Here is a 20091-nt window from a genome sequence, read left to right on the forward strand (position 1 = left end):
CTGTTACTTAAAATGCGCTTTGTCTCTAAGAAACATTTCCTGGAATCCCAGATTAGAGCAGCTTCTGAAACTTTGTCACTGAGATCAGATTTTTTTTACCCAGAAGACAGCAAAAAAGGATACTGTCAACAGTGCAGTTTCATGTGAAAGTAAATCCATTAGGGGCCAGCGGCATTGCTGCCCTTTCTGGGGATGAGGGTTTAAATCCTCCTTTAAGTCACAAGTGGGAACGATTTTGATCTGGGGGAGAATTTCAGAGGCACAAATAGGAGTTAGATGGTTACCTCCCATTGAATTTCAATAAGAGTTGGGTGCCGAACTGCCATTAATTAATCTTCTTGTTAACCAAAGTGACAAAATTGCTGTTCAGTTTAGTATGCCCAACATTCTCTGCTCATTAGGCCTTACTCTCCACTAACGGTACAGCCCACAGAGATCTAATGGGAGGAGCTCCAGAGTCCCTCATTGGATCAGGTATACTAGCTAAGCCAGAAGGAGAGACAGGAAGTTGTCAGTGCAAAAAGGTGAATCCTGGCTTGATGCTGCTACAATCCTTGCTGCCCACTACCTGAGCCCCAGCCTCATCCCAGCTTCTGACTTTGACAGTGCCCTGTTCCCAGCTCCTATCTCAGCCTCGTTCTGGTCCCTGAGCCCTGTCACCCTGGTTTCTTGACTACTCTGGCTCTGACCCCAGGCTGCAGCTCTTTGGCTTCTGACTCAGTGCTGACCCTCGACTTCAGCTCCTTTTCCCTCTCTGACCCTGGCTCTGATGTTCAGTTCTGACAACTGATTCCTGACTTTGAACCTGACCATTGGCTCTGGTTCCAGGTCACAGTACTGACCACCAGGCCAGACTGTCCTCATCTCGGTTGCTGGTACTGGTCTTCCACGGATCCTGACGTTCTGACCTTAAACTAAGTGATGCTGACTCTGATAAAAGGTGCCACACAAAAATAAAGTCTTTAATAGTAATAGTAAAGGTCTGTACCCAGAGGACCTGATTCTCACTGAAATCAGTGGTAGTTTTTCTGAGTGTGGACTTCCAGAATTTGTTCAACCATTAATAAAGAGTAATTTTTGCTGTCAACTTCAATGGAATTTTAAATGTGTATTCTATCTTTTCACCTATTTCGTTTTCAGTTCATTGCTTCTGTAATTTGTCATTCTGTACCAAAATATGTGTGATGGTTGGCAATTCGTTGACTTTTTGGGAAGAGGAAAGCAGCTGGAGCTGTAACAATAGCAATCACAATTTGCTGGCAACTGTTTTAATTTTATAGCAAATTAGAAGCTGTTTAATCATGGACTGACAGTTTGAAATGGCAATTTCCGCTTTGTGGTGCGTGTTGAATTGTTGTAAAAAGGGCAGTCGGTCCTGGAGAATGATCTATATGACAGAGTGCTTATCCTGTAATAGACTACTTGCTACCAGTTACCTGTCATCTTTCACAAAATGCCTGAATGTGTAGATAAAATGTACCATTAAGCAATCTCACTTAGAGTATTGCATATGTTAGTCAAGATGGAGATTTACTAACATGACCAAGATTTACTGATGGTGGTACTTTAAAAAGTCACATGTTTCTTGAAAATGGTTTGCATATTTATATTAACAAAATAACTGGTATTAGTAGCTTGAGGAGTTTTTACATAATCTGACACAGACAAGATAATCATGTTAGTAAATCTCAATCCCAAACATCCTTTCCTTTCAATTCTCAGTGCCACGCCTAGTTCGCACTCTAATTATGTTGTACCTTGTTTAATCCAACCTCACATCTGTCTTCCCATTAGAACCCAGCCAGTATGTTGCTGCCAAAATAAGTTTTTTCTTTCACATTTGTTTTGAACACACTTGCCCCTCTCCTCGGTTTCTTGAGAACCTGGTTTCTCATCAGTTTCTATATAAATTTAAGCCTTTCCTTTTCACTTTAGCCACTTCCAATCTTTTTACACACGGTCAGGTAGGCTTACAGTAGCATTTTGACTAACATTTGCAAAGCTCCATTATGCTTTTTGAAGCTCACCTGTTCTGTAAGGCATTTTAACTAAAATGATTCTTTATTGCTCCATGTATGTATTATATTGTGCTGTTTGTTTTGTAATGCTCCTGCAGGTGCCCTCAGATAGTAAGTCTTTTGGGGCAGGGCACCTGTGATTTGTTTGGCACAACCGTCCTCTTGTTCTGCACCATGTGCATCGATGGTATTAAACTAATAGTAAATCATTATAATAGCAATAGTCTTCTTACATCAGATGGAAAAGTCATTCAAAACAGTAGTTTGATTTTTTTTTTATTTTTAAAGATCATTTCATATTTTCTTTTAAAAGATCAGTCCAGGAGTTGGGATCATATTCTTCTCCCCCCCCCCCCCCCCCCAAAAAAAAAAAAAGACTAGAGAGTGAACTATTAGATTATTTTCTTCTCTTTTTTACTCATCTTATAGAGGTGATAGAATAGTTTTAGCTTTTGCAAAGTTCAGATGTTCTCCTCTGACATTTTAGGATGTGTCTTCAATTTAGCTGTTCTATACAGGTCTCTCCAAAGCTTGTTTAAAATGACCAATGGGTTATTTTATTGTGGATTTATGTTTTTGATTTTATTTATATATACACACAAAGTATATAAATATATATAAAAATATTCTTCTGGTATATGATATAGCAGAGTTCCATTTCGATAAAAATATGTTGGTCTCTCAGAGAAATGAGAACATTTTTAAAATATCGGGCCAAAAGACTAGACGGAGACAATGAAATGGGATACTAAAAAGTATAAAAGCTTGTATAGTAAACTTGTTCAGGAAACTGCAAGAGGTTATAATTGGTATTTCTGCTGATGAAAGGAGTCTCAGGTAACTGTTGTGTATAAGATGTTGATAAATTGTAATTAATGTACTGGCTATATACAAGTCTGATGGTAACATCAAAACAGGAGGTATAGCATACAGAGGAATAGTGCGACTGCAGTGGGTGGAGTTTAGAAATTTTAGGTGAGTGGACCATTGAAATGTAGTTTATTGTAAACAAATGGCTTTTTAAATTAATGGAATTGTAGGAGCCTTCTGTAGTCTCTAGGTTTTTGCATCAGTTAACTGGAATCTATAAAAGGGAAGTGAAAAGGAAGTAATTTAGATTATTGTGAGTGTCCTGATCATTAGAGAGACAAGGTGGATGAGGTGTAATATATTTTATTAGACCAACTTCTGTTATCTAATCCACCATATTTTGGGACCAACATGGCTACAATTACACTTGTACTGAGCATTGATAGTCATCCAGATGATGTGATGCTGTATTGAGTCAAGGTAATTGTGCATGTGAACTTGAGGTTGATCTACCTCTCAAGAGCGTGGTTTGAAAAATCATCCACTGCTTGTAGCAGTTTGCTTGCATACAGAATTTTTTATAGAATAGGCATTTCTGCATATCCAGTATGTTTTCTTCAATAAAATTAGTTTCACCAAAACTTGAGAGCATGGTGATCCCTCCAAGTTTATCGTTTACCTAAGCATTCACTTCTCTGAAAACTTTGCCTGCCCCTCCCTGATTTTTAAGTCAATCCATAATAACGGCAAAGTAAGAAGAAATGTATACTGTATTTATATCCTTCTACCTCCTTCTTCTCCCCCCTCAAAAAATAAAAATGAAAATCTGTGCCGCTGGCTATTGTGGAGTATATTGGGAACATTTGACAGTCCTTCCCAGTATACCTATTTTTAAAATCTTTTTTGTGGGAAATGTTGCATAATGTGCAATGTAAAATTGCACATCTTTCTCCAGATACCCAAAGGCAGTGGTTCATTTTAATGTAATAATTGCCAGCAAAATTCTGAGCCCAGGAATAATTTCCCCATAAAGCGTGAGAATTGGAAAGACTGAAAAGTGTCTTATGCTTCTATTTCTTTTTTTCATTACTTAGATTGGTTAAGTGTAGCTGCTTCTTTAAATTGTGAAAAGGAAGAATCCTTGGCCAGAATTCATGCATGCTAATTTCCAGAGCAGAGACAATTGTTACATTTATGTAATAAACTCAACAAGCTTTCCAAAGGAAATGCTTACACAATCTGAGTTCTACAATGTGGCTAAACCCAATTTGTAACAGTAATTTAAAATGATCTTCTGGATTTGATTTGACATATTTCCATGTAATCAAAAGTAACCCTTTGAACTTGTAAGTAGACGTACAATGTGGTACATAAAATAAACCGTTTAACTACGGATAGGTGGAATGTGAAGATTTCGCAGAGAATTTTCTCATGACTTCTTGCGTTGTAATTTTCTGAAGTGCTAGTGGAAATAGTAAAGTGGATTTTAAAATAATTCTTGAGAGCTCAGTTTAGGCAATATGAAACCTTATTAGGGTTTTGATTAAAAAAAAACTTAAATTTTGCAGTTAATTTGTTACAAAATCTTAATTGTGAGGGAAATATCTTTACTTGTAAATAGTATAGTAGTAGTGAGGGTTTTGTTCATTTCACTTTAAATTGTTAAAATAGAGCAAACAATACATTGTGTAATTTTTTCTCTGCTAAACAAGAAAGGCAGTTTCACATATTAATGCGGAAAAGTTACAAAAACAGAAAAGTATAAAGTCTTATCAGAAATATTAAAAGCAAAATCTTGTACAAATTAATTAGTGCAGATATTATAGTTTAACAACTGTTTGAATTCTGGTTTGTGTGATGTGATACAGAACACTGTTAAGACAAAATAAAAAATTGCCAATCGCCATTTATCTAATAATTATACCTTTTCTTCTCTGTTGCATCTGGTCCAGTTTTTAGCTTTTTTTTTTGTTAGAGATATTTTCTTCTTTAGGTTCTAACACAGTGAATCAAATACAAATGCAATTGTAATTAAGAATTTCAGCACAGCAAACAAAAAAAAAAAACTCTCTTGACCACTGCAATTGTAAGAAGTGTCTCAGAAGTGGACAAAATTGTTTTAAAACAATCTGATTTTGAAGTCATAGTTACAAGATTTACTGTATGAAATAACTTAAATCAGCAAGATGCTAGAAATCAGAGGTTGATTATACTTTAAGACTTGCATGGTGAGACATTGGCCTTAAGAAACTAGCAACATCACTAGGATAATCTGTAATATGTATACCTTTTGAAATGCATTGCTTTAAAACATTTATTGATATGCTACATTTATTGTCAGGGATTTAATGTAGTTTCTTAGTATAATGTGAGTGTATGGGGGGAATTACGGATTTTAAACTTGCAGTTTTTTAGAAATGGTAAATTAAAAATCATAAGAACACACTGCAGGAATAAGATTATTCCACAATCTTTAATCATCTGACTTTTTCTGTCCTCCTGGCATTTAGCTTCCTTGCCTCTTCTCCTTGTTCCCTAGACCTTCCCATCTTTGTGTCTCCAATTTGTGCTCTTTCTCCTCTCCCATTCTCATTGCATCACTGGTTAATTCCTTGACTGTGTTGGCCCTTGCTCTTCCAAGCCAAGACCAAGGAGACAGCCTCTCATTTTTACAAAATTTTTGAACTGAGAGATTGTGGGCAGAATCATGCTCATTTTATTTAGCTAAAGCTCCCATTATTTTAACTGGAAGTTTTGCCGTGGTTGTTGACGTTAGCAGTGATTCCTGTGCAGCAGATAGCTGCCTGAGGTCATTATAGTTCATACTTTATATTTATATTGAAGATAAATAACTCTATTTTTTATTGACCACCAATCACCTTTTCCTGACCAAGTTGAAAAGATTTCTCTGTTACTGAGTTTTCCTTTTGTGGTCAGCACTGCTGATTACTTTCCTTAGCTTTCTTTTCTCCTGGCTTCTTTGACTCTCTGTTTCCTGATTCCTCTATCTATATTGCTGACTGCTCTATCAACATCCTATTCTTTAGCAACTCCTCCTCCCCAACTTCCATGTCCTTAAGGATTCTGTTACTGATTGCCTCATCTTCTGCCTCTGTAGGATCTTAGTGTGACTGTATCTGATCCCAGAGTTTTAACTATCACTTCTGTGTGCATATCTCCCAAATCAACCTGTCTAGCCCAACACCTCTGACCATTCTTAGATTTCAGAATGTTTTTATCAGATCCTTTTAGGTGTCCTTTGTACATCTCAAATATTTCTTTCCAACTATAACCTCTTTTCCTGACCTGTCTCCCTTATCTGTAACTCTTAACTTCATTAGCCTTCCAGTCTCATAGGCTCATGAGCTTGTATCATCTGTGGCTCTCTTCTCTACATCAGATTCTTGCTAAATCCCATTGCTCCTTTATCTGTAATATTGTTGAGATCCACCTTTTCTTCACTATCCCCATTGCTAAAACCCTTGTCTATGCTTTGGTCACCAATAGTCTTGAATAGAATCAGAGAATATCAGGGTTGGAAGGGACCTCAGGAGGTCATCTAGTCCAACCCCCTGCTCAAAGCAGGACCAATTTCCAACTAAATCATCCCAGCCAAGGCTTTGTCAAGCCTGACCTTAAAAACCTCTAAGGAAGGAGAGTCCACCACCTCCCTAGGTAACCCATTCCAGTGCTTCACCACTCTCTGAGTGAAAAAGTTTTTCCTAATATTCAACCTAAACCTTCCCCACTGCAACTTGAGACCTTTACTCCTTGTTCTGTCATCAGGTACCACTGAGAACAGTCTAGATCCAGCTTCTTTGGAACCCCTTTTCAAGTAGTTGAAAGCAGCTATCAAATCTCCCCTCATTCTTCTCTTCTGCAGACTAAATAATCCCAGTTCCCTCAGCCCTCTCGTTGTAAGTCATTTTTGTTGCCCCTTAATCATTTTTGTTGCCCTTCACTGGACTCTCTTTCCAAGTTTTCCATCTATAACTTGATCCCTTTTTGTCTCCCCTCTTCTCATGTCTTTCTATACTAGTGCATGATTCATATTTTTCTCACATTGCCCCTGCCCTCTCCTCCCAAAATGTGCTTTATTGACTTGGCTTCCATTCTGTTACAGCGTCAGAGTAGGTACTCATCCTCTCCTTCAGTGCTCTGTGCAATCTGAGCTCATTTCCTTGAACCCCCAGCCCCCTCGCATTCCACATTCCTCACAGTCCTCTCACTTTATTGCTCCTTTTGTCTCTCTTTCACACTCTCATTTTTGCACTGTCTTTCATGCTGACTAGATGCCTGGAACAGCCATCAGCTTTTCAGCCAATTTAAAGCTTTGCATAAATTATATTTAATAATATTAAAGCTAACAATAGTTCATTATATACATTGTTTAAATAACACTGTACCTAGTTGTGCAGAAAACAGCCCTCTGGAAATTACTATGGTTTGACTTGGATGTGATTTTTTTTGTTTTTTTAATTCAAAGATGCAGTTTCAGGCATGGCCAAATTTTGCTGATTAAGTTGTAAAATTTTAATTTTTAAAATTTGGTGATAGATTTCCTTAGGCTAGATTTCAGATTTTCTAATTAAAAGATGAGAAATTGACTACTTTTGAGTGAAATTCACTGAAGTACAGAAGACCCTGAAAAGACTTTTCACATCACTTAACCTTGTGTAGAGCCCTTGTATTATGCGTTAGGGTGAATTTTACCCTGTTGTGTCCTAACCAGCATGGACAAAGAAGAACCTTGAATATTGGTTCAATTTGGCATCTGCAAACAAAGAATTTTTGTGAATATGCTTTCTTAGACAAAATATTTATGATTTTTAAAAAAAAATAGTGCAAGAGAAAATAAACAGAAATTTGCCTACATCCTGTAACATGCTTCAGTCTGTTACCTACTTTGGGCTCCTCAGCATCAACACATCTGTCTTGTTCCCCCTGTGCCTCCACCTAAATGAAAATGTTCTGATGTGGGGAGGTTCGGTTGTGTCGAATGCATTGACAGGAATTATGTCTCAGTCCCCAAAGAGTCTCCATCTGCAGAAAGGTTAATACAGAATTTTTAGTTAATTTTGTGATTAAAATTGATATTTTTAATAGTTAAACCTTTGGAACCCAATGGAACATTTACATATTAATTTGGTTTTAAATAATCATATATTGAGATTATCATCTGTAATGTGCAGTCACCATGGTATCTAGATGTTATGAAAACAGTACAGATTTTGGGCTGCACCAGTACTGCTAATTATTCTTTCTTACAGATCAAAGTAAATGTGGATGACCAAAAAGCTCACCAAGTCTGTAAAGATTTCACTCTCTCTACTAATGGCAAATGAGCTTGTTAGCAAAACCCAACCCACTACAGCTCTCTTGGAAACCTAGTGGGTCTATTATCCATTTGTACGCTGACTCAAATTAATCAGTTGCATCTAGAATATAGCTGTATATTTTTATTCCACTGGTCTAGCACACTGCTTTTAAAATATTTTTTACTTTGGTTTATGTGTAATGTTTAGGTCTTTCTCACCCCTACAGAATTACAGCTTTACATTGAAATAGCTAATAAATATGAGGGAGGTTTTACATTTTATTAGCAAACTCTCCTGTCCTCTGAATCTTTTTTGCTTTTCTTTTTTTAATGCCATTGGAATTACCAAATAAAGGAGAATCCTTTAAATAGTTACAGCATTGATAAAGGTGGCATGATATTTAAAAAACACTTATTTTTTCCTTTAACTGCCTGTGGTTTTTAAATGGACTGTTTTGGCGTGTTTTCAGAATCCAGTTATGAATTTAGCCCCAGCAGTTTGTTTAATCAAACATTACTCTAATATGTTTTACATGGTGCCCTGCCAGACAAGGCCTGTCTACAACAACTAGTTTATTCTGTGACGAGTTGCTCAACAGATGTCATTCTGGTAGAATAATACAGCAGAATGCTTGTGCGTTGGCTAAAATTACTTCAACTTTGATCACTTTTGTTCAGCACATCAGTCTGGCATTGTGCTTTATACCAACATAACACTATAACCAGAGCATGCCTTTCAAGCTTAGAATAGCAGAGGAATGTTATTGAAATCAGTGCAGTTACAGATGAGTTAATGAAGAAGGAAAATACTGTTTATTTCATAATGCTGTAGTGTTGTACTTTGGAATTAAAATGGAATGTAAGGAATCCAACTCCAGAGTTATTTATTTTTACTTCATAGGGCTTTTTAAAAACAATTTTATGTTAGTTTTATTGACCACATTTGACCGTAAATGAGTTTTGTTTGTGATTGTAAAATAGTTAATAGTAGATTCTGAGTCTGAAACACTTTCTTTTTGTGGAAATTATATTTAACAAGATCTTTTCCATGTATGATTGAATAATAAATGTCCCACAAAAGATATTCTTTTTTCTTTTATTTAATGCTGTAAAACTGTCATGGCAAGAGCCAAAAAATAGATCTCAGATTAGCATAGTTACATTTGGATGGGATGTTGTGGGGTCATTTCTCAGTAATGACATCTCTTAACCTTGATATGACTGTGAAATAAATGCTGCACAGCAGGCTAGTCTCTTGTTAAGAAGCACTGAAGAAAAGCTGTTTGTTTGAAACTGAGTGGGGATCAGACCATGTCCCAGGCTACATAGCTTTCACACATCAGTTCATCTCTCACAGGTGTATATGGGAAGATTTAAAAAATGGATTGAGTTGCATTTTTTTAACAGTGAATAAATTCCTATTTATTTGAAAAAATGACATTTTTACATATGATGAAGAGTAATATGTTACAAAATGCTGTAATTACTAGTTAGCATGGCACTTTGGCATTCTGTATTTAAAATAAAATGAATTTAATTTTACTTGTGACGTGCCTAATTCTTTGTGGTTGGAAGTTCAAATTTAATTAAAAATGCACAAAAACCAGTATTTTAATTAGTATTAATTAAATAAAACTACCTTAAATGTGCTGGATACATAAAATGTTTATCAAAATATTATTTTGCATTCAAAACTGATTTATTAAACAAAGTGAGTTTTATCTGTAGTTAATGAATTGAACTGATTGTTTCTGGATACCAAGATTTAGAACTAGTAGATTTCATCCTCTCACACCTAGTTTTAATTCAGAGATTGGAAGAGGAAAATAAGCTTTCCTGTTTTTTTTTTCAACTCTCAGTTCGTTTCTTAACTTTGAATGAATTACTCATTGAACTGAACTGAACTCAACTGAATAAACTGAAATGAAGAAAATATTCACTCTGTACCTGCAGAAGAAATTACTGCTGTCAAAAGCTGATATGAACTTCAATGAACTCTGGTTTCAGGTGCTTAGCCCATGACTTCCACGAGTTCACTGATTTGACTTTCTTTAAAATTTGGCAGCAAATATGAATGGCTTAATAATTTATTTATATTTAATTTAAATTATTTTAATTAAAAAACATTTAGGACTGAACATGGGTTGTCAATTTTAAATTTAATTTCAAATAGGTTTATTTTTAAAAAATAAACCTAATTTAATTTACGTGAAAAGAATCAATTTTTACCCACCCTTATCATTAACTTATGTATACTGAAAATTTAATTTCTACACATACTGAGTCTGAATATTAACTTTTCCACACAGGTGTACTAAAACTTATCCATAACTCTATAAAAGAATTCCATCAATATTTATTCACTAATGCATTTTAATGTGTGCGTTAAGAGACTTTATTAGGAAGACAAATGCTACATATAGGGCTGTATTAACCCATCACTGGGCCCTAGGCAAACATACATTTTTGGGGCCCTACCTTCTAATATGAATAACAACAAACAGCTGATAAATGGAAGAAGGGAAAAATGTTATACCTGAATGAAGTTCTCTTGCATACATGCCACTATAGTAAATTCCCATCCCAGCCTGTTCACTTGTTGCTGTTGGAGAAGCAAGTCATTTCTTTACCCATGCCTTCCTCTCTCTTTGGCTTTGTTGGGAAAGGGAAAGTGAGTTTTAGCTGTGTGTGAGGACTGTCTCTGCCATTCATCCTCTGGTGCAGATTTGCATGCAGAAACTGAAAGACCTTCACTCACTCGAGTGAGTGGCATTTGCAACTTTTTCAGTTTGCTCTAGGGAACCAAAACACAAATCTGGGCCTGAGGTACATGCTTAGTTGTCTATGGGTTAATCTGGTTCTGGCTCCATGAAGGGTGGATCTAGGGATGGGGAATGAAATCCCTGGACACAAGTGACTCCATGCTTTAAGGACTCTCCCTGTACTCCTGCCTCAGCTCCCCAAGCAGTTCTGCCTTGGTGTGCAAGGGAGCTGAAGCAGCAGTGCCATGAGGAATCTTTCAAGGGTGTGTGTGTGTGTGTGTGTGTGTGTGTGTGTGTGTGTGTGTGTGTGTGTGTAAATCTTCTCTCTCCATATTTATAATAATCATAACAATTAGGTACACCATCATTAATAACATCGCTTGATTACAGCTTAATTTCTGCACGTGTATCCTACGCACAAGGTTCCAATGAGCTTGAACTCTTTGGAAAGTTTGATGCATCTAGGTGCTTTTCTTCTGTTAAGATGATTCCAGAAAAATACAAAAGAAGTCTGACACTAGTTATATTTAATTAAATATTAATTTAAAAATAATTGTAATTTACAAACTAATTACGAGATTTTAACAAATCTTCAGAAAATTCATTCTGTATTCAAAAAATAAATGCTATAATTTTGGTGAGAATATGCTATCTATTCTTAAGTAAGAAAGAGGGTGAATCCCTGCTACAATAGCAAAACTCATCTCTACCTCTGTGGTGGAGTCATGACAGGCAACAGATAAATATATTACATTATTTGATTTCAAGTACTACTGAGTAGTTGGAATTGGTTTATTTTGTTGCATTACAGTAAAACAAACATGTTTTTCCTCTGTTAGAATAGTTCGTTAAAAAGCATCTTTTGTCTGCTGTACACTTAGCAAACCTTTCATGTGTACTGGTTTTCTCTGGATAGTCTCCATTTTGGCTGTTCCACTGCACCAGAAGAGCAGGCAGTGTTCTGAGACAAAGTGAACCCCATTAGCCTAGGGGAGTGCACTGAGTTGTGAGCCAGGTCAGAGATTTCTTCTTATGGCTGTTGTTTGTATTTCTATGCACTTCACAGACCTTATTATTGACTAAGTCTCATGCCCCAACCTTAGAAAACAGTTAAGTATTAGCCCTTGTGATTTTACAAACAAACTAATGGAGAAGTGTTCGAGGTCACTTCAAATAGATTTGGGATAAGAATCCATGTCTCCAGTATCTTATCCACCCAGCTACACTGCCTTTCAGATTGAATGTGCCAAATGAATGTATTTTAGTGATCTTACCTCTAACCACTACATGACATGCCCTTCCCAAATCTAGGGACAGAATTGAAGACTTCTGATTTCCAGAATTCTGTCTTTCTTTCTTTATATTTTTTAGATGTAGAATATCGGAGATCAGAAACCTTGAATCTCAAATGATTTGAATTCAAATTGAATGAACAGATTTATCTTCTAATTTAAAGAGGTCCTGCTCTTTCAAATGGTCATCTAGTGCTTGCTAAGGTGGTATGGTCATTTGTTCCAAATACCTACCAACTTCGTTGTGAGAACCATCTTTGACTTCTACCCAATGAAACAGAATGGGAAAGCCAACAGGCATTCTACCTCGTGATGTACCAGATTTGGTTCAGGACTGAATGGCATAGAGGCATGTAATGCATTTGGGGGCCTCTACACTGTCCAGACAGCATAAAAACAAATATTCTACTATTTTGATTAGCCAAAAGCTGTGTAATCCACTGGCAAAATGTCAGATCCCCCTCTAGTGGTGGTTCTATGTAGAGCTGTGGTTTTCAACCTTTTTTTCATTTGTGGACACCTAAAAATTTTTGAATGGAGGGGCAGACCTCTTTGGAATATTTGACATAGTCTGCAGACCCTCAAGGGTCTGCGGACCACAGATTGAAAACCACTACGTAAAGGGTAATATTTGCTTCTGTAATCTAAGTGGCGGAGGTCTGTGCTTGGGGTCCAAAATTCTAGGATTCAAACCCTGCTGATGACTGATATTGTGGGGAAGACCTTATGGTTGCATGTAATAGGTTTTTTTCCTATTTTGTGTGTTAAAAACAAAATACAACTGGTGTATTTAACTCACAGTGTGGGGAAAAAAATCCTCTAAAACAGGTTTTATTGTTAAAGCCTTTATAATCTGTCAGTTATGGTGCATTGTGTAACAAATTACAGGTGTTACATCCTTTATTTACTGATGTCACACACTGGGAAGTTTGAAGGTTGTGAAGGATGCCTCTTAGTTTATTTGTGTTCATGTGATAGTAACTTGCTTTGTTGGGTAAAAGATGATTTTCTGTGGTAGACCAGAAGAAAAGCTCAGGAAACTCAGTTTCTCTGTTGGTCTCTACACCACAAAAGGTTCAGCCTGGCATTCAGATTTCTCCTGTAAGCACTTTTACCTGTCCAGTTGCTGATCTGAAGGGGCAATGTTTACATACACTTATGCACAGGCTGTCTTTACACATATTCAGTCATAAGGCGGCTCTAAATAAGCCCTAACAATTATTCCATAGGCTGTGAGAATACCTGGAACTATTAAATGCATCACTGCTAGACAAATTCAGATTGGAAAGAAAACATACATTTTTAATACCGAGGAGTAATTAGCCATTGGAACAATTTACTAAGAGTCATGGTGGATTCTTCATCACTGACCATTTTTGAATCAAGATCATATCTTCTAAAAGATATGCTGTAGGAATTATTTTGGGGAAATTCTGTGGCCAGTGTTGGTCAGACTAGATTATCACAATGATCCCATCAGGCCTTGGAATCTATGGCATCTTTCTGTCTGAGAGACAGATTATATAATTATTTTAAACCAAAAAATAGGATATAAGTTTGTGATTGTAAATAAATGTTAATTGCAACTAATGTACAAGGATCATTTGGCTTTGAATAGGCACAGAATGCCAGTTTTGTTACAATTTTGATGGGGTTGTAAATTGTCATATTCTGTGGTGTCCTGCCTACTGTCTTTCAGTTTCCACACTTCTCTCAAACTGACAACCAATCATGTTTCTTAACCTTATTAGTTCATGGTGGTTGTTGTATTTAGCAAAAAGTAAAAACACAGAATGAACTGGCTTAAAGATGTTTTTTTTTTCATAAAAAAGGACACATCTGACATTTGTCTTCCCAACTGGAAATATTACTCTTGATTTGTATTTTCATGTTTCCTTCTTTAATACTTTCATTTTTATTTAAACACTCCTTTTAAAAAAAAATGTACAGATTTATGTGGTAGCCAGCAACGTTTGATTGCTGCTTAAATCTACCAGGAATTTAGGATTTCTGGGATGAAAATAGAATAGGTTAACCAGCAGTGTTTATAACAAATTATCTTTTTGTTTTCCTATCTCCCGTGGTATATTTTCTTAATTTACAATCTTAATTCACCTGGCTGGAAAATCTGTCTGTAACTATATTGTTACCAACCGTAACTAACTAAAATATCTACGATACTGTAAGTAATAATAACAACAAACTATAATGTGTTTGTTTAATGCAGTTTGTTCGTTTAGATTCCAGGTTAGCTCTTTTTTCAGCGGCAGTCCATTTTACTTTCAGGTAGAAATCTGAGTCTTTTGAATGTTGCCATAAGTAATTTTAATATCCCCCCCCATATAAATTAAAAGCCTCCTTTAGTGATGAAAATAACGCAGATGGACTGGAAGACCTCTCAGGGTCTTCTATGATTCTATGTTATTAAGTGCACTTTGAAAACGTGTTTACTTTTTTTTAATAGGTTAAGCGGAATGTGTATGACCTAACTAGTATCCCTGTTCGTCACCAATTGTGGGAAGGCTGGCCTCCTTCTGCCACAGATGACTCAGTAAGTAGTTTTTGCCTCTTTTTACTTTTTCCAGTAAATAGGTGACTGTTCACAGATTTATTATCCAACTCAGGTAAAAACCTTTATTGTCCTTTGTTCAGAAAGTACAGCAATGGTAAGAGTGCAGAGAATTTAGGGCTTTATCCTTGGAGACCCTTCGTCCTGATCCCTGATCCAAGCAATGAACTGAAACATGTAAGTAGTTCCATGGAAGCTGTTTGCATGGGCAAATGTAAGTGCAGTTTTCCGTGCATTGTTGGGTTGGAGCCAAAGTGCTTGGTACTTTTAAGGATCAAGTCCTTGCTGAGATGAGAAAGCAATGGGAGTACTTGTGGTGCACTCTGGTCCCAATTCAGGAAAACATCCTTGTTTAGGAAAGCACTTAAAACACATGCTTATGTATAGTCCTGAATTGGACCCAGAGCCCCAGTTCACCAGGGTACTTAAGCAAATGTGTAACTTCAAGCAGGTGAATAGTCCAATTGAAGTCAATGGGACTACTTGCATGTTTAAGTATATATTTCACTATCTTGCTGATCCAAGGGCTATGCTCAGCTGTAAGACTTTAAAAGGTTGCACCCAAAATTAAGCCACCCGTATACACAGAATACATATAAACTTGTAGCTGATTAGAATGTGGAGGACATTGTTTCCAGTTCCTACCTGGTAATTTTAAAATTCCCAATATTGAAAATCAGAGGAAAATATTCATTTGTTCTTGTTGGCTGATAGTTCTGCAGCTCTGACTCACTGGTTAATTAGATATTTTTGCCTATCATGTCTAAATGTAGAAAGATGTTAGACGTTACAACCCACCTTCTGCTAATACACAATTGCTCCCTACAATATATTTCAGAGCATTTCTTTCTTTTTTGCTTTAGCTATTTTCATGTTCACAAAGTAATACATTGCTAATACTGGTGAGTGGGGTTGTAGGTAGAAAGAAGCTGAAATGGAGCTTGTAGTTAACTAATTTTGCATGTAGCTTTTGTGGAAGTGACCAATCTTTGCATAAAACAAAATACTACATTTCTAAAAGTGTTCAGTGTAAACCAGATTAAATTTGACATTCTGTAAAGTGAAAATAAAACAAGAATTTGCCTTCTGTAAATACTGAAATAACAATACTTTGAAGATGTATCTATCGATTTCTAGCGAAGTTCTAAAATAACTGCTGCTGTTTGAATGGTGAATGATACATTATTAAAAAATGTGGTGTAAATGATTTCAACCAATGAAGCAACACAAAGACTGACCACATTTTTAACATAATTGCAAAATGTCTCTTTGCTTGTGCTTGCAGCTGTAGTAGCTAATTTAGAGATACATGCAGGGATCTTTTTTCTGTATATTGGAGAGCAGAAATTGAGACTTTAGATATGATTATTTTATATAACAAATATGGTCCCATACAGGTAGTCACAACCTTTAAATGCTGGTGCATTATAGCATCTTTTACATTTAAAATTAAGCAAAAAGGTTTAGAAATCCAGGATTTCTGATTCAGGTTCCAATAGCTGCAAGATAGGATGTCCTGCATGTGTAAAACTCATAAATCTGTTTTTAAGTCTGTTTTTACAAGTGACATTGTTGCAGGCGAACTTTTCCCTTTTTCATGTCTAATGAAATTGGCGAATGTTGAGTCATCTGCTCCAAGGCAGGAGAGTCCTCAAAGCTTAAATCTGGTGCAGCTGAGACATGTCAGCTGTGTAAACAGATCTGTATGTGTTACTAACAAAAATATAATTAATTTCTATCTGAAATTAGAGGCCATAACTTAATACTATGAAGATTTAACATTAGCGAGAACTATCTGGAAACTTCGACTTGCCAGTTACAAATATTAAGTAATAGTTTATCTGTTTAAGTTGCTCTTTAATTTACTGGCAGTTTTTTTTTCAATCTTGTGCTATATAGCGTTCTCAGAGTGGTGTATTATATACTAGTATGGTACTAATTCACAATTAAAGAGCTAACGGAGGATTTGATTAGAATACTTTTTTTCATTTACATTTTATGCAGCATAAGAAATACTTTGTAATATCACTGGAGGTTTTTTCAGTGCAATTCTCGTTAACCTTTGGCTTAGCAAACAGAACAACTAAATAGGCTTCACATAATTGGATTCCTGTATCATCTTGAGTCTCTTATGAACCAGATAGACTTCAGTCTTCTGGCATTATCAGGAAATTCAGTGAAGTCAATAGTTACTTATACATTGTTGCGTTTAGAGTTAAAATAGGTTCTTTGCTTATAGTTTTATTTATAGAAATATGGGGTACTGTCTGAACTATCAATGACTCTTCCAGGTTTTTTTGCACACTTTCACCAGGGAAGTAGGTATCTAAAGCTCTACAAGTAGGGGAATGTTTTCATGCTGTGACAGTTTAACTGCGAGAAACAAGACACACACAAGCCAGCAGAAATCTCATTTTACACTTTTAACAAGGACACATTTTTAGTTACAGGAGGGTATGAATAATTTTAACACTGTGAATTATGTTTGTTCCTCTAATTAAAATGCAAACAATGTTAATGTATGAGTTTTTTTAACTCACGTTTTCTATTTTTAGGGGGGTTCTACTTATGGAACAAAATTAATATTAAAGATTGTAGTAGTGTTGAGCTATTTTTCTGATATTTACCATTCTTTGTGATTGATGCAATGCACTTTAAGAAATTAAAGTAGAATGTTTAAAAATTAATGGTTCATTGTAAATAAGTTAACAGGCAGTGCAAAATGTTTATTTCAACTTCTGGTGATTGTACAGATCGAAACACTACACATCTTGTAAAGTCAGAACCAAGACAGAATATTCCACCTAAAGCTGTGTAAAATGTGCTACACTTGCTTTTGTTATATGAGCATATATGAACTTTTAAGATTGTGCTGATCATTGTGTCATAGTCGCCCATTTAAATTAACACTAACTTTATAAAAATCACCCTCAAGATCAATATTCTAGTATTTTACTAAGAGATTTCAAATGCTAAAATATTGTGATTTTTCTTTACATTAAAAAAGAAAAAAATTCACACTAATTTTTCAAGAGTCTCTTATCTGGTTACCTATGAACGTATGGATTGAAATCTTGGCCCCGTTGAAGTCAGTGGGCTTTCTGTGTATTTCACTGGGACCAGAATTTCATCCTTGATTTTTGTGCTACTTTCACTAACCCGAAACCACTAGAACCAAGTGGTTATTTTTTTTACCAAAGTTATTCCTGGTCATGTCACTAGACACATTGAGCTAAGCCATTTCTAGAAAGGAGTTCACTGTTTTGCTTAAGACAAGTCATCCTAATATGGCTACGAGGAAGATCTGCTTTTCCCATAAACAGCAATAGATGATTTCTCAAAGTGAAATTCAACCCTGCGTAGAAATATACACAAAGTCTGTGCACTACTTAAATCCAATGTTTCCAGTTCCTAAGAATTTATCTCAGGTAATTGGCCTCTAATGCATGAGTTCTTGTGAAAATACAGAAATCTCCTGGCTTTGTGATTTGGAGGAAACAAACTGAGAGAGAGAAAAAGAGCTGGCTTCTCCTACACAATGCCCTGTTGCTAAAGGGAATGCTTACTGAGCTGCCAGCCAGGATTTGATGAGTTCTAGTCCTAGCTCTTCTACTGACTGCTGTTAATGTTTCTGTGCCCGTCAGCACCCTTATTGTTAATCAAGGCCTCATATCTCTGTGTTAGGAGATGTAAAATCCTTTACCTGTTATACAGATAAAAATAACTGACAGCTTGCACATGTTGGGACTAGAACCCCACCTCTCACCCCTGATAGAACAGTGCCACGTCTGATGCATATTGACACCTTTGTGTTCAGAAGGAACAGGCTAAATTATGTACTTGTGTAACCCATGCTTAACACAGTGTGGCCTGGTGTCACCTTCCAGTGGTTAGACCACATATGAAGGTTTATGATGGTTGCTGTGTTCATGCTAACAGATCTGGTTCTCTAGGTAAACTAATACAGATGAGTGTTTTTGGAGCTATAATTTCCTGGTTCATTCTCCACAGATGATCCAAAAATTTTTGTTACATATAGCTACTTTGTCTTCCTACTTGATCATGCGTTGTCTCCAGAGTCAGGAATTTACACCAGGAATGCTGATGCCCAGTATTCCAGTGCTGACTCACAAATAGTTGAGTGACCCACTGGTAAGGTGTATGTTGTCTCCCTGTATGAATCAGAAGGTAAAAAAAATGCTTACTCACCACCATTTACTGTTGTGGAAACGGAAGGAGTCTGTGCTGTGGACCTGAAGGTTGTAGATTCAAACCATGCTGATGACTCGTGAGGGAATGAAAATGTGTTTGTGTATAGAACACCATAAACATTAGTATAAAGTCTGGGAATAATTGTGGGAACAATTCTGTATTGAAAAATGTATTTAGAAGAGAATTTGGAAGTTGTCAGTATTTGTTTTACTGTATTTGAGTGTTTGTATTTTAGTTAATGGGAGCTATAACATTTGACAGTGGGCTGGGACACTTGGTTGGTTGTTGTGTTTGAGACTGAGAACTGTGTGTAGGAGATGTTGCCTGTGTGTCCAGAGAGATAAAAACTTTGCCTTTTATTAGATGCAAAAAGATAAGAATTTGAATTAACAAACTTAAAGAGTATCTCACTCTTGAAGGTGTAATGTTAGCACTTGTGGGGGACTAGACGCTTTAGGGCATTGTTAATGACCTACAGAGCTTTTCACCTGTAGATCATCAATTTGAATCCAGCCTCTCTCAGCAGAAAGTAGAAGCTGTTCCGTCTAATAAATCTTTGGTAGACTCTGCCTGGAAAAGTTTGGCCCTCAGTTCCAGCTCCCACATCGCAAACTCACTGTTGTACTTTGTATGGTTGTAAGGTCTGTGTGATGAGGCTGTAATGCATATAATGCAATGGAACGCTGATGTTTGGATCTTCTAGTGAAAGGCAGAAGTGGTAAAAATCTTGTGATCAATTTGTAAGGGTTGTCAACATTGTACCTGTCATTCACACCCTGTTGGTGAGCAGAATGAGTTTAAAAGAGAAAGCAGACAAAAAAACAAGACCTAATCTTTTAGTTAGGCCAAAAAATCGTGAAATTGGTTGTTTTTTATCTCATGATTTTGGGGGTCTGAGTCATGGTTTTGAACGTTTGGGATTGACAATACTTTCCCTCATTTAAGCCCCCAGAAGAAGTCCTTAAGCAATGCATGGACCTTATTTAGGCTTTCTAGAATGAGATTAAATAGTTGCATATTTTGGTTGAGCATGTAAAAGTAATCTAGAGGATTTAGAGACACAGCCTGGTAATTTTAATTAATTTTGATGGATGATGTGTGTCATTCTCCT

The 20091-nt window shown here is 36.2% G+C and overlaps 1 protein-coding gene across 3 annotated transcripts in view; it reads left to right on the top strand.

The window, feature by feature from the left end:
• The window catches only part of FAF1 (Fas associated factor 1), a 318043-nt gene that overhangs the window by 141425 nt on the left and 156527 nt on the right, over positions 1–20091 (top strand). For all 3 annotated transcript variants that reach the window (XM_050961673.1, XM_050961674.1, XM_050961675.1), the window contains one exon: positions 14664–14750. In XM_050961673.1, coding sequence (XP_050817630.1) covers positions 14664–14750 — 87 coding nt within the window. The remainder of the gene's footprint in view (positions 1–14663; positions 14751–20091) is intronic.

Source organism: Gopherus flavomarginatus, chromosome 7, assembly GCF_025201925.1.
Source record: "Gopherus flavomarginatus isolate rGopFla2 chromosome 7, rGopFla2.mat.asm, whole genome shotgun sequence".
In the NCBI taxonomy this organism is placed as follows: Eukaryota; Metazoa; Chordata; order Testudines; family Testudinidae; genus Gopherus; species Gopherus flavomarginatus.